The sequence below is a fragment of the Mytilus edulis genome, chromosome 1 (genome assembly GCF_963676685.1).
Source record: "Mytilus edulis chromosome 1, xbMytEdul2.2, whole genome shotgun sequence".
NCBI lineage: Eukaryota > Metazoa > Mollusca > Bivalvia > Mytilida > Mytilidae > Mytilus > Mytilus edulis.
The window spans coordinates 79,243,400-79,259,410 of NC_092344.1; the positions used below are offsets into that span (position 1 = coordinate 79,243,400).

Below are 16,011 nucleotides of genomic sequence, written 5' to 3' on the forward strand. Positions count from 1 at the left end.
TCAAAGACGGGCTTCAAAGTTATTGTGAAACTGCCCATTTTAGAGGCGGCGTGAATCAGATGGGGATACTTAAAAATTCCAAAGATCTTTTAGAGTACATACAATCTAACTCTCTTTCATCTTGTAACAGTATTAAAACATTTGACTTTTCTACTCTTTACACAAGTATTCCACATTCCAAACTAAAAAACAAATTGAAAGAGTCGGTATTACTTTACTTCATAAAAAAGAATGGCAAACGTAGATACAAGTATCTTGTCTTAGGGAGGGATAAATCCTACTTTGTAAAAAATCACTCTGATTCAAACAAAAAATTCTCTGAAACTGATATTATCAAGATGCTTGATTTCTTGATTGACAACATATTTGTTACGTTCGGAGGACGTGTTTTTCAACAGACTGTCGGCATTCCAATAGGAACGAACTGTGCCCCTCTACTTGCCGACTTGTTTCTTTATTATTATGAGGCTGACTTCATGCAGGAACTTCTTAGGAAGAAAGATCAGAAGTTAGCAATATCCTTTAACTCTACTTTCCGCTTTATTGATGACGTTCGTTCACTAAACAATTCAAAATTTGGTGACTATGTGGAACGCATCTATCCCATCGAACTAGAGATAAAGGATACTACAGATACAGTTAAGTCGGCTTCATATCTTGACTTACGTCTAGAAATTGACAATGAGGGTCGGTTGAAAACAAAACTTTACGACAAAAGAGATGATTTCAGCTTTCCAATTGTGAACTTTTCATTTCTAAGTAGCAACATTCCAGCAGCACCTGCATACGGGGTATATATCTCCCAACTGATACGATATTCCCGTGCTTGCATTTCTTATCATGATTTTCTTGATACTGGGTTGCTGCTCATAAGGAAGCTATTAAACCAAGAGTTCCAAATGGTGAAGTTGAAATCATCCCTTCGTAAATTTTACGGACGCCATCACGAGTTGGTTGACCGTTATGGAATAACCGTTTCACAAATGATATCGGATATGTTCCTTACGTCGTAACTACAATCCCCTTCCCTTTCATGAATGTGACCTACCGAATTAGACTATTTACCGGATTTGTAATCACATAAGCAACACGAAGGCTGCCACATGTGGAGCAGGATCTGCTTACCCTTCCGGAGCACCTGAGATCACCCCTAGTTTTTGGTGGGGTTCGTGTTGTTTATTCTTTTTTTGTTTTTCTGTTTGTCTTTTTCATTTTAGCCCTGGCGTTGTCAGTTTGTTTTAGATGTATGCGTTTGACTGTCCCTTTGCTATCTTTCGTCCCTCTTTTATAATGTTTTATTTAATTTTTCATAAAGGTGAAAATGCTGTTTACATTTCTTTTTATCATTTCCCAATTTGCACTTCAATATAAAAATGAGTTTATTTATATTCATGTTTAAAACTCTAAATTTTGGTCTTACACCCACTGATATATATTTGTTTACTTGTTTAAAAGTGTGATAATTTGTAATCAAGACCTTGATTTCATAAGAACATGTAACGTCAATAAGTCTGGAATTAAAGAAATTTATACATCAATTGTTTAAAACTATTAACTGTGTATTATACCCATTTCAGTTGTATATTTTCTTGTTTGATATACAAAGAATTGTAGATACATATGTATATTTATATGGTCCGTCAGTACTTTCGAAATTCAGACAATAATTTTTAAGATATCGATTCTGATTCTCATCTTAATTTGCATGTATTGGTACTTGAGGAGCAAACTACTTTGCGCAATGACAGAACTGCTTAAATATGAAGAGTAACACTATTTAAATGACAATCAAAAGCAGATACCTTATATATGAAAGTAAACACATGTGTATGTCATTTTGCTTTTCTCCGTTTGAATAAATACAATGAATGATTATGCTGTATGTGTTTATGTGTTTAAATAGATTTAAAATGTTTACTTTTTTCCAAATTTATCGGGTTTTTAAATTTATTTTTGTTTTATAATTGGGGATTTTTTGTTCTGTTATTTATGCTATTAGCATGACATTGTTGATATCTGTTTATATGTATTTGTTCTCAAATGTTAGATAAGTACTTTTCCCGTACTTCTATGTGTACTATAAAATTATGTGATCTGTTTTGTGCATATGACTACACTTTATTTGTCAAACACATCTTTGTAAAAAGTAAAAAAAACCTGCTGTACCCATATTTTGACTATATTATTTAGTATGTCTGTTTAGTTCACGCATCATTGTAAATATAACGGAATTTGATGAGACTGGCAACAAAGTGAGAGGTTTAGCACTATAAAACCAGGTTTAATCCACCATTTTTCTACATTTGAAAATGCCTGTACCAAGTCAGGGATATGACAGTTCTTGTCCATTCGTTTTTGATGTGTTTTGTCATTTGATTTTGCCATGTGATGATAGACTTTCCGATTGGATTTTCCTCTGAGTTCAGTATTTTTGTGATTTTACTTTCCCTAACACTATTCATTCTGTTAATCATAACACAACATAACATACTAACATATTGTTGTATAAATACGGTTATGATTTACCCTAACAACCATACTTTTATACATTGGATTGATTGTTGGTGTTTAAACGCCACTAATAAAAGATGGACGAAAGAAACCAGATGGACAGTCAAACTCATAAATCGAAAATAAACTGACAACGCCTGGCTTAAAATGAAAAAGACAAACACAAAAACAATAGAACGCACGACACAACATAGAACACAAAAGAATAAGCAACACGAACCCCATAATAAGCGTTTCGTGGTGGTCAGTTTTGATACCTCAGTGTTTATATATTGAAAGAATGATAACACCTTTCACAAAATTGCTTTTAATTAATGTTAAAAGATACACCATGAGAACAACCGAACAACAAAGACATAGAAAAACAGACAGCAAAATGCAGAAGAACAGAAAAAGAATCTAAAAATGCGTAATTGAAAAAAAAGAAAGAAAAAAAACCCCCCAAACTCGTGCCACAGGAAAAGAAAGGTTTAACTCTTTATCGTTGAAGATTTGGGAATAATGTTGCAAGATTTGTTTTTATTTGCGATTTAAATTTTCAGACTCATGCTGTAATGCTAAAGCATAGATGGGTTACCATATAAAGTTTTTTTTTTAACAACATAATAATACTTATTCATCTAATCTTGCTTGTTACAAATTTCACAAAGAGTCCAAGCTTCTCTTGATTTACCCGTTACACTCCACTGATTATCCAGGGAAATAAATAGCTGGTCCAACTTATTAACTTATAAAAATTATATAAAGGATGTATAGTTGTCTTATGCAGAGATTTATCAATGCTAAAAATTCTTTCTAATTGACAATAACATTGGACATCTTGATTTATATGCATCTATTCTTTTATTAAATTCATTTTCAAAAATACTAAAGACATCAACAGTTTTTGTTCTCTGCTTGGATACATAGTATGAATTATAAATAGAAGAACTTAATACTGTTAGTATATAATTCAAAAAATAATATTTACTATCTGTAATTTTATATCCAAATACAAGATGTTGCAATTTAATATCAAAATCTATTTTACTTCTTTTAAAGAGTTCATAGATTTTTTGCCAAAATTTCTTCATATAAAGTTTGGTATTGTTAAATTACTCTATGGGGAAGTTGTTAATTATTCCATCTAAATAAGGATAGAACCTAAACCAACCTACACTATGAATTGTCATTGAACTGTCTTTTCGACAATTGATTGGAAAATATTATTCACACCTTCTCACAACATTTGTGTATAAAATGAAGTCTGAGTAGATAAGTTGATCAAATTCAAATTCTAGTACCTTGTAATAATGTCAGAGCTTGACTCAAATTGTCAAATACCAGTTTTAGGATCTGGATATGTCGGGAAGTCTTCTATTCTGATGAGATATTTGCATGGAACCTTCTCTAACCGATACTCAGAAACTGTGGAGGAAATGCATGTTCAACAATACAGTATCAATGGAAAGAGAAGATACATGAATTTTTTGGATACGGCAGGAAATATTTACTTTCCAGCTATGCGGAAGATATACTTCTCAAAAGCATTAGGATTCATTCTTATATATTCAATTTGCGATGCGAGATCTTTCGAAGAGATTAAACGTATTTGGGAGCAGATAAAGTCTATTAGAGAGAATGTTTTGAGTATACCTTGTGTAGTCGTTGGGAACAAACTAGATTCAGAGAACAACAGAGAGGTGGAAACATTTGAAGCATTAGGGTGGGCTTGCAGTGAGAACCTTGGTGGATGTTTTCTAGAGGTGTCAGCTAAAGACAACAATGCAATTAAAGAAATATTTGACATTCTGTTAGAGCAATTGGGAAACACGAGAGCCAAACAAGCCACAACATTTCGAATTCGGTCAACAAGCTTAACACGGAAAGAAGATAAGAAACAAAAGAGCAAACACATAAAAAACAAGGGGGTGAAGACTTTTGAAAAAGTGGAGGCTTCCAGTAAAAGTTTCCAAAACACGATGTTTGAAGACTACAAAGAGACTTATGTCTATAAAGTTCAACAGAAGCAAAATAAAATTCAGAAATCCTATAGCTATAAAGGTGCACAGTATATTAAATCGAAAGAGACAGTTTGTTGCAGAGAATTAGAACATACCTCGAGCCTAAAAACTGGTGCAGATATAGGGAAAAAATATCAAGGACTGAAGAAACTAAATAAACTTTTAAGCAATATTTTTCGACGCAAAGATTCATCACCAAATAAAGAATTAGAAAAGAACAAATGTAAAAATATTTTATATTAAGATATATGTTTCTTTAACAGTAAGTAGTACCAAAAATCTATATTAATAAATAAAACACCAACATGTTATGATTGTAGTTATAATTGAACAGTCATCGAAAGAAGATTGACAAGGCCTTTACATAAAAATAAATAAATAAAAATTACTCTTATATAATCCAATAAATAATGTAAACTAGTTCAGAGAACCGAATGGAATCAATTAACATAATCTTCGAACCAAAGCCAGAGCTCATGATCTTTAAAGTGGATCTAAATAAAGGCAAAAGTTGTATACCGCTGTTCGAAATTCATAAATCGAATGAGAAAAAAACCGAGATCCGGGTTACAAACTAAAACTGAGGAAAATGCATCAAATATAAGAGAACTACGACACAACTGAAACACAACGTTAAAATGTAACACACACATAAACGAACTATTATATAACAATGGCCATTTTCCTGACTTGGTACAGGACATTTTGAGAAAGAAATGGAAGGTTGAACCTTGTTTTGTTGCATGACAAACCACCCGCTTTTATGACAATGTTAAATATAACATTAAAATGACAACATTACATGACAGGACTACAATACAAATAAATGGGAGAACATATAGGACAGAAAAACACACGAATAATAGCTAACAAAAGGTGCCAGGTTTAAAATTAATACGCCAAACGTGCGTTTCGTCCACACAAGACTAACTAGTGACGCTCAGATGAAAAAAAGTTCGAAAGCCAAAACAAGTACAAAGTTGAAGAGCACTGAGGACCAAATGTTACAAAAAGTTGTGACCAATACGGCTAGGGTTTTCTGCCTGGGATAAGAACAACGTTATTATTAAATAAAAAATCATACTTTTGCAAACAGTTAATTTTATAAAATGACTATCTAATAGATATACATGATGAACCGAAGTGGTGACTAAATACAGATTAAAAACGGATACATTACGTAAAACAACCTAAACCAGCACATAAAAATACACAGCCGAGTTAGCCAAAGTTAATAACGCACAAAGTGACGTTACATTTGAATTTCTAAAAAGATTTCTCCAAAATAAGATAGAATTAGGATAGAATTCAAGATTAGATTTGTAAGGCTGATATATCATTAATTAATAACAATGAAAATATCAATACTGATTCATATCAAATGGAGGTAGTAATAAGATAATTAATTGTTTTATCTAGCTAAACGTAAATACTTGATTTTTGTGGTGCATTATGAGTAGCTTAGCATAAAGACTGAATCATGTCATCATCTGTTGAAAAATTTGTCAATTAAACTAAAAGAAAATAAAAAATCAACAGCATTAGCATAAAACATGAACAATGTATATTCAAGCCGTTGGCTTTTGGTAATTGATTAAGATATTTTAAGAGATGTTTTGCTTTTCCAATATTGTACTAGTTATGGTCATTATATGTCGAACGTTGACTTGTAGTTTTCCCCCACATACCCGTAAACTATTTTTTGTTTCATAAGCAGTTGTGTCACAAAAAATCACCAGACTATATGTCTATTTATGAAATAAAACCATGAATTAATAGTTATCAAACTTTAAAAAAGAAAAATAAGTAAAATAGAAAACTAAAGTGGGTGTAAGACAGAGACAAGAATTTACACATATAAATATAGAGTATTAATGATATACTTATTCTCGTATGCATGTGTAAATTAGAAAATGGCAAATGTAAATGTAAGTAAACATTGATATGAAACACACACTGATGAAAAATTGAATTAAAAGTTCATCAGGAACCTTCATACAAAAAAACATGAACAACATAATAATAAAGTCCCAAAAGAATAATCAAGACAAACGAAATTCCACTCCACCTGAAAAGTTAGAACCTTAGTCTTTTAAACAAAAAATAATGTTACAATTTCTCAATGGAGGGTTCATATGCTTGAGTACGTTATAGAAAACCAAGTTAGTAAAGATACACAAACTACTGAGCTGATTTACCATCTGGGGACAAGCAGTTTACCAGCAAGAGTAATATACCACTGTTCAATATTCAAAAATAAATCGATCCATTTTTTCTGGATTTACATTCATAATGAACGACATGCGAAATACACAAAAGGGACATATACACTCATGAGTTGAAAATAAGCTGACAATGGCATGGCTTATAAAGAAAAGACAATCAGAAAAGCAACTGTACACATAACACAAAAAAAAAATAATTAAAGAATCAGAAACGCAAAACCTCTCTAACTGTGCTTTGCCATGTTTTCTTGTTAACTCTCTGACTAATTGGTAAATTGAACACACATTTAGATTATAATTAACTCTTAGGTTCATGTCTAGCAGCTCCAAGCTCTTGAATATTGTTGCTATATTCAGACCATCTCTTGTCAAATATGAAAACTTCTTGTTGACCTTTTTTTGTTTTAACCTTTTTCTCTTTCACAATGTTTAGTGTTCAGATGTGTTCTCATTGCAATGCAATATATTTTCTCCTCATATGCATACCAGTTGTTTGCATGCTACGGGTTATGTTCTTGTCATATGTTATATGATGGTATGATACTAAATCCCTAACAAAATGGAATTTTGCTCGATTTTCACATGATCAAGACATGACCATTAAGTCAGTTTAATAGAAGTCTAGAGCTGACATGTCAGTAACAGCTAGTAATTCTTTGTTAATTTATCTATCATTGTCATTTTGCGTAGTTAATTTTGTTACCTTTTCTGACATCGGACTCGGGTTCTTTTAAACCGAGTTTTACTGTACGTATTGCTGTATGTTTGTTTTTTCTACTTTGGCTAGCGGTAAAGGGGGTGGGTTGAGATATCACTAAACATGTTTAACCCCGTCGCATTTTGCGCCTGTCTTAAGTCGGGAGCCTCTGGTTATTGTAAGTCTTGTATTGTTATAATTTTAGTTCATTTTTATGTTTTGTAGTTTAGTATGACGTCCATATTAACTGAACTAGTATAGAACTTTGTTTTTCTTGGTGTTTTGAAGACCTTTTTATGGCCTTTGGCTGTTTTTGCTCTTTGTTCGGGTTGTTGTCTCTTTAGGTGTAATACCACCATTGATTTTCCCCTATTAGTCTTTGTTAAATTTGAACTTTTCAAAAAATTCTGTAGAATTTATCTTTGTTTCAAATAAAGAAATACTTGGCATGAGTAAAGGTTAATTTATCCTGTCCAGTACTATAGAAAAAAATTCACATAACATTAATTATATATTTCATTGCCTATAAGAAAATACCCATCACTGGAAGTTAACCAATCAAATTTCTCCCCTTATTTTATCTGTGTACAAGGTTTAGTCACCATGTAACCTCAAGATTACAAAATATTCTATAGAAATCCCAAATAAAAAAATAATGGTGCTTTGAAATACCCAAGACATATGTTTATGACACAGAAATCTTTTACTGCAATAAAATGTAGGATTAATTACCTACAACTGTCAAATTCAAGGGAATATTTTTTTTCGACCTACTTTCGTATACAACCGGATGTGATGTACCATGCATGATGTGGTGGTATTACACCTTTAACACATTCCCCATTTCCATTCTCAATTTTTGTATACAAAAAAGACCCTTCAATGATGTTTTTGTATCAGCTATTCTGTATTACACATCAAAAAGTAATATCAATTTGTCAATTTGTAACCTTTTTATTAAAAGGTCAAATTTGCACTTGAAGTCGAAAGTAGAGAAATCTTTGTTTTACAAACTTTTTTTGATTCACAAAACATTTTATCATCTTTTTCATGTATTTCATATAAAGCAATGATCGCCTTGCATAGTAAACATATGAGAAAATGATCGGATATAGAGTAATATTGTAAACACACGTGTTTTCGCAGATACATTTTACAAAATGCCTAAATACGGAAAATGCCTGTAAAAAGTTAGCAAAATCAAAATCTCAAACACACCAAACGTCGAATGGACAACAAATGTCATATTCCTGACTTAGTACAGGCATTTTCGTATGGAGAAAAACCTGGTTCTATAGCCAACCAAACTTCCCACCCGTATGAGAGTCGCATAAAATTCCATTATACACAGCTACTTTTGCATAGGTACTATCTCTGTACTAAAACTATGCAGTACTGGAAATTTACTTTTAATATTTAGTACTATTTCTTTACTTTAAAATTATGGTAATATTTAGGTACTTGTATTTTACAGTACTTGATTTGCACTAAATATTTTTGTACAGAAATAATACAATATTCCATGTTTGAAAATCATAACGTTGAGAGATTTGAAATAGAAAAATCTTACAAAATGCTGAAAATGTAACGGTAGTAACCAAATATCTGTAGTACCTAAATTTCAAGTACAAATACAGCACTGTAAAATACAGGTACCAGCTGTGTACAACATATTATAATTACATATTGTAGTATTAATACGGTTATGATTTACCTTTACAATCATACTTTTATACATTGGATTGATTGTTGGTGTGTTAACGCCACTAATAATCGCCAATTTTGAGCTATTTCGTTGCGCTCTGTTTTTATGGGTGGAGGAAACAGAGTGCATGGAGTAAACTACCGACCCTCGATAGGAAAACTGACAAGCCAGGTCAATCATGATTGGAGTCGAGTGCTCCTGTACGAGCTGGGTTCGAACTCAGTGTAAATACATTGAAAGAATGATAACACCTTACACAAAATTGCTTTTTATCAATGTTCAAAGATACACCCTGAGATCACCCGAAAAACAAAGACATAGAGGGCAGACAACAAAATACAGAACAACAGAAAAAGGCGGAAAACAAACAAGAACAAAAAAATGCGTAATTAAAAAAAAACAACCCCAAATTCGTTAAACAGGAAAAGAAAGGGTTAACTACTTTCGTTTGAAGCTTTGGGAATAAGATTGCAACATTTGTTTTTATTTGCGATTTCAATTCTAAGACCAATGCTATACTCAATTCGTAAACAGAGATGGTTACCATATAAAGTTTTGGTATTGTTGAATTACTCTATTGATCAAATTCAAACTATAGTACCTTATAATAATGTCAGAGCTTGACTCAAGTTATCTAATACCAGTTTTAGAATCTGGATATGTCGGGAAGTCTTATATTCTGATGAGATATTTGCATGAAACCTTTTCTAACTGACTCAGAAACTGTGTTGGAAATGCATGTTCAACAATACAGTATCAATGGAAAGAGGAGATATATGAACTTTTTGGATACTGCAGGAAACATTTACTTTCCAGCCATGCGGAAGATATACTTCTCAAAAGCATTAGGATTCATTCTTACATATTCAATTTGCGATGCGAGATCTTTCGAAGGGATTAAACGTAATTGGGAGCAGATAAAGTCTATTAGAGATAATGTTTTGAGTATACCTTGTGAAGCCGTTGGGAACAAACTAGATTTAGAGAACAACAGAGAGGTAGAAACATTTGAAGCATTAGGGTGGGCTTGCAGTGAGAACCTTGATGGATGTTTTCCAGAGGTGTCAGCTAAAGACAACAATGCAATTAAAGAAATATTTGACATTCTGTTAGAGCAATTGGGAAACACGAGAGGCAAACAAGCCACAACATTTCGAATTCGGTCAACAAGCTTAACACGGAAAGAAGATAAGAGACAAAAGAGCAAACACATAAAAAACAAAGGGAAGAAGACTTTTGAAAAAGTGGAGGCTTCAAGTAAAAGTTTCCGACACACGATGTTTGAAGACTACAAAGAGACTTATATCTATAAAGTTCATCAGAAGCAAAATAAAATTCAAAAATCCTATAGCTATAAAGGTGCACAGTATATTAAATCGAAAGAGACAGTTTGTTGCAGAGAATTAGAACATTCATCGAGCCTAAAAACTGGTGCAGATGAAAGGAAAAAATATCAAGGACTGAAGAAACTAAATAAACTTTTAAGCAATCTTTTTCGACGCAAAGATTCATCACCAAATAATGAATTAGAAAAGAACAAATGTAAAAATATTTTATATTAAGATATATGTTTGTTTAACAGTAAATAGTACAAAAAATAAATAAATAAAACACCCACATGTTATGATTGTAGTTATAATTGAACAGTCATCGCAAGAAGATTGACAAGGCCTTTACATACAAATAAATAAATAAAAAATACTCTTATAAATCCAATAAATAATGTAAACTAGTTCAGAGAACCGAATGGAATCAATTAACATATTCTTCGAACTAAAGCGAGAGCTCATGCTCTTAAAGTAGACCGGGAAGTTAATACTAGATTTTTGTGAAGCTTAGCATAAAGACTGAATCATGCCATTATTTAATGAACAATTTGTCAATTAAACGCGAAAAAAAAGAAAGAAAATGAATTGACGATGCCATGGCTAAACAAACAAAAGATAAACAGACACATAATAGTACACAAGATACAACATAGTAAACTAAGGACTAAGCAACACGAACCCACCAAAAACTGGGGGTGATCTCAGATGCCCCGGAAGGGTAAGCAGATCCTTCTTCACACTGTGGCATCCATCGTTTTGCTCATGTTATTACAAAACCTGTAAATAGTCAACCAACTCGTGATGGCTTCATTAAAATTTTCGAAAGAACTTTTTTGTTTTTATTATAACAAAAATGGACTAAAAGGTATATGTAAAAAATGTACATGGACAAATACAAAATACACATAAACAAGTAATTACGATGATAAACAACCTCAGTACATAGAGTCTTTACTTCAAGACCATAATGTGTTGTTTGTGAAGTTCAAACGTAATACTTACAAACAAGGTCTTGGAATCTTCCATTAACTTTTTAGAAAAAGGACGATCTTTTTTTCACGTTATCCTGGTTCATTAACTTTCTCCTCACACACTGGTGACGTCTTATAAAGTCCGACTAGCAGCTGCAAGCTATCGAGTACAGAATGCCTTGGCAAATGTTAATCCCATAGGCAGGTGAAGTTGGTATATTGGGGCTAAAGTGGTCGTAATTTAAAATTTGAAAATTAAAATGGTCTCATTTGTCATAGATTCTGGTACTGAGATTGCCGCTTTCTGTCCAAATTGAGAAATCTAAAAATGAGGCAGAGAAAGTTATGCCTATTGTGTTAGAAAGGCTATTTTATTGTTCATCGATGATTTTGTATTCGATGTCTAAGGGTTACACAGGAGACAGATACACATCTGCTTTTTTTCAATGTCAATATTTGTCGTCAGTGGAGTTTAACATATGTGATTTGTTGGGTGTAATACTCAAGGCAGGAACTATTGACAATTCGAAGCACATTAATTCGCTTGTAATTTTTGTTGTGTTCGTGTTGCTTAATTTTTCAATTTCTGTATAATGTTTTGTAGAATTTTGTTTGTCAGTTCGTCTTATACTATTTACCATATTTTTTCTGTTTCATGTTCGAGTCTTTGTTATTTGTAGTTTGTTAAATATACTAGTATTCAATTTTTATTCGTCTAGTCAAATTTAAATTGAAAATTGTTTTTTGAATTTAAAAATAATTTTTGAATTTTTTAAACGCATTTAAAGTCCCCAAGGGTATCACCAGCTCGATTATTATTTATTCGAAATACTAACAATTGTTTATCCCAGACACAGATTACCGTAGCCGTATTTGGCACAATTTTTTTGGAATTTTGTGTCAGCAATGCTCTTTAACTTTTTACTTGTTTGGTTTTCTAATTATTTTGATCTGAGTATCACTGATGAGTCTTATGTAGACGAAACGCGAGTCTGGCGTATCAAATTATAAGCCTGGTACCTTGATAACTATTGACACCAATTAAATATCCGAAAACAGATAAAATTGAAAATATTTCACTTTTAAAAACTGGCAGACAAACTTTTATGCGGTTTATGGAGAAAAGATTAATTTAGAAATGGAAATATAACTATCAATTAATTCGTCTGAGTGCCTTTACTGCAACGATAATTTACGTCATTATATGAAAAAATATTAAAATGGTTGCAATTTTGTAACATTGATGATAGCAGAAATTTTTATCATTTGATATTGCCATTTAATAAGGGACTTTCCGATTGAATTTTCCTCGGAGTTCAGTATTTTTGTGATTTTACTTTTTTTTTTATAGTTTACAATTCTGTACCAGTTTTTCTCATTGTTGAATGTCGCCAGATGACTTGTAGTTTTCCAACCCTTGTCTTTTGGCTGATTTTTGTTTCATTAGCAATCATACCACGTCTCATGACTTTGGTATTGCTTGCTGGGTTCTTCACTCATGCTGTGTTAATAGAGTAGAATGTTTCAAAATTCTTGTGGTGTAACCCATCACATTTTACACTTAGTCGCTTGTATGAGAGTTCATTGTAACTTCTGTTACTTTTTTTTATATTAATTTATTGCCGTGTATACGAATTTGCTCTTTACAGTGATGAATAAGTATTTTACTTCTATTATATACTTGGTTTTGGTAATTGTGTATTCTGTTCGACTCAAACATAGAAATTGAGCACTATATAAGAGTATTTATAAAAGTCTTTTTCACTTACTTCTTAATAGTGATTCTGATTTAATAATTACCTTAATTATTGATTTTTTTAACAGAAATCGACTAAAACTAAAGGTCATTTACTTTCTGCTCAGACTCTGGTGACGATTTATAAAGTCTGGGTAGCAACTGCAGGCACTTGAAACCCGAATGAAATATATATGCCATATGCAGGTGAAGTTGGTATACTACTGCTAAGGAAGGGGACACCTTTAAATGAAACTTGTCTCGTTTGTCATTATTCGATGGTTACAAAAGAGACATATACACATCCGCTAGATGCAAATGTTTACTCATCGAATATCTTTTTATTGGATGGGTGTAATACGTAAGAAAGGAACTATTGACCATCAGTAATACATGATCAGGCCTCTAATTTTGGGTTTGTTCGTGTTGCTAAAAATATGAAAGCAACACGTTGTAAATTTGATAGGTCCGAAGCGCTTTTCTGGATTTACCGTCATCAGGAACATTCACAGTCAAATGATTGTAAGCAAACGATCTGTCAAACCGAAACAGTTCAAGAGCTTTATAATCTTTAAGTTGTTTGTATAGTGTTTGTCAGTTCGTCTTTACTTTTAAGAATGTTTTTTTTTTATAATTTATATTGTTTGTAGTTTGCTCTCTTAATACATGTATTTTTCAATCCGTTGAGTTGAATCTAGGTATAAATTTTAAACCTGATGCTTTTTGTTATTCATTAATCATGTGTTTCTTTGTCTAATACGTTTTCCTATTTATTTGTATTGTAGTCCTGTAATATTATGTTGTCATTTCTATGTTATATTTAACATTGCCATTAAAGTGCGAGGTTTGGCATGCCACAAAACCAGGTTCAACCCACCATTTTTTCCTTTAAAAATGTCCTGTACCAAGTCAGGAATATGACCATTGTTATATTATAGTTCGTTTCTGTGTGTGTTACAATTTAACGTTACGTCGTTTGTTTTCTCTTATTTTTGAGTGCAAATTGGCATTGCGATAAGACGTGTCACGGTACTTGTCTATCCCAAATTCATGTATTTGGTTTTGATGTTATATTTGTTATTCTCGTGGGATTTTGTCTGATGCTTGGTCCGTTTCTGTGTGTGTTAGTTACATTGTAGTGTTGTGTCGTTGTTCTCCTCTTATATTTATGCGTTTCCCTCAGTTTTAGTTTGTTACCCCGATTTTGTTTTTTGTCCATTGATTTATGAGTTTGAACAGCGGTATACTACAGTTGCCTTTATTTAAGTGTTGAAATTTTTTTAATGTAAAAATCAATTTTGAATAGTTAAAACGAATTTTAAAGCATACAGCTTTATAAAAAACATTTTATTAAAATAAAGTATGTCAACAAAGGTTTTGATTTTGTAAATATTGCCGGTATTTTTAACGACATTTAAAAATTCCTGGATATTTTGATAGCACTGAACTCCCTCTTATTTGTTATCTTTACAAGAAATCTACCCGGAAATATGTGTTTTATTATAGCCAATTGTGTAAAAGATGTAAATATCATTGAAAATGCACCTATTTCATGTAATTGCAGTAATTCCGAATACACTTATGGACCCATTTTCCATGTCATAACAGGAGACCTTAACATCGTTCGCGACCGAGAGTTAAAATCATTCCTCAGTAAAGGGCCTAAATATCGTCCTCCGTCAATTATTAATTGAAATGAGTGTCGTAGTATCATCAACGACTCACTCCGTACCTACTGTTTGAAATGGGTAAAACGGGAAAAAGCTGACAAAAAAATCTTTGGACTCTTTTATTAATTCAGTAATAAAGATAGTTGATATTCGAATACAATATTTTAAAGAAAATTTTACTCTTAACAACAACCATAAAAACCCTATTTCGCGTATCAAACATATACTAAAAGAACAAGCCAAGGAATTTGTTTTTGTCCCGGCTGATAAAGCTGCAAATATTATCATTATTGTTTGACGTAATTTTTTTTATTGAGGTTCTTCAAAAGGAAATCACGAATTCACCAACATTCCAACTGACTTCATTTTCAGAAAATGACATCTGTAACAAACACAAACTTTTAGCTACTTCTTTACAAGCAGAACCAAATACAATGAAAGTCTCACCTATGTACTGGCTTCCGAAGCTACACAAAAAAACCTTACAATTATAGATTTATTTCATCTTCAAGCCATTCTTCCACTACTAAATTGTCTATTCTACTTACTGTTACATTTGGTACAATAAAAAATATGATAATAAATTGTTCAAATAAGGCCTTTGAAAATAGTGGAATTAATTACTTTTGGAGTGTCAAAAACTCGTTGGAAGTACTTGATAAATTGCATGCATATATTGGTGATCTTGAATCTGTTCAAAGTTTTTGATTTTTCTACCCTATATACCACTTTGCCTCATATTCTTATTAAGAAAAAATTCACATCCCTAATTAACTGGGCATTTAAAAAGTCAGAATCTGAGTACATATGTCCAAACTCTGTTAGGCCATTTTTTAGTAGCAATAAACAAAAGAACTATGTCAATTGGACATGCTTTAATACTATATATGCGCTTGAATTTTCACTTAAAACATTTTTGTTCGCTTTGGAGATTCCGTATATCGTATTCCAATGGGGACTAACTGTGCACCACTTATTGCGGACCTGTTTTTGTATTGTTATGAGTTACAATTTCTGAATAGAATTAGCAAAGACCCATCGAAACAACATTTGATATATACAAAAATTTAACAATACTTTTAGATATTTGGATGATATATTGGCTTTCAATAATGACGACTTCAGTATGTATACTAAAGAAATCTACCCTGTTGAACTTACTTTAA

At 32.0% G+C, this 16,011-nt stretch overlaps 2 protein-coding genes across 2 annotated transcripts; both read left to right on the plus strand.

The window, feature by feature from the left end:
- The first annotated feature begins 3,803 nt into the window (after positions 1 to 3,803).
- Positions 3,804 to 4,757, plus strand: LOC139484627 (GTP-binding protein Di-Ras2-like). The gene has a single exon (XM_071268486.1). The coding sequence runs from the start codon at positions 3,804 to 3,806 to the stop codon at positions 4,755 to 4,757; it is 954 nt and encodes a 317-aa protein (XP_071124587.1).
- A 5,118-nt stretch (positions 4,758 to 9,875) lies between these two features.
- LOC139484696 (uncharacterized) lies at positions 9,876 to 10,703 on the plus strand. The gene has a single exon (XM_071268610.1). It carries the CDS (start codon positions 9,876 to 9,878, stop codon positions 10,701 to 10,703), a length of 828 nt encoding a protein of 275 aa, XP_071124711.1.
- The last annotated feature ends 5,308 nt before the right edge of the window (positions 10,704 to 16,011 follow it).

Bases quoted from the DNA above. Each gene is read 5' to 3' on its own strand.
- LOC139484627 (XM_071268486.1), top strand. From the start codon at position 3,804: ATGTCAGAGCTTGACTCAAATTGTCAAATACCAGTTTTAGGATCTGGA.
- LOC139484696 (XM_071268610.1), top strand. From the start codon at position 9,876: ATGCATGTTCAACAATACAGTATCAATGGAAAGAGGAGATATATGAAC.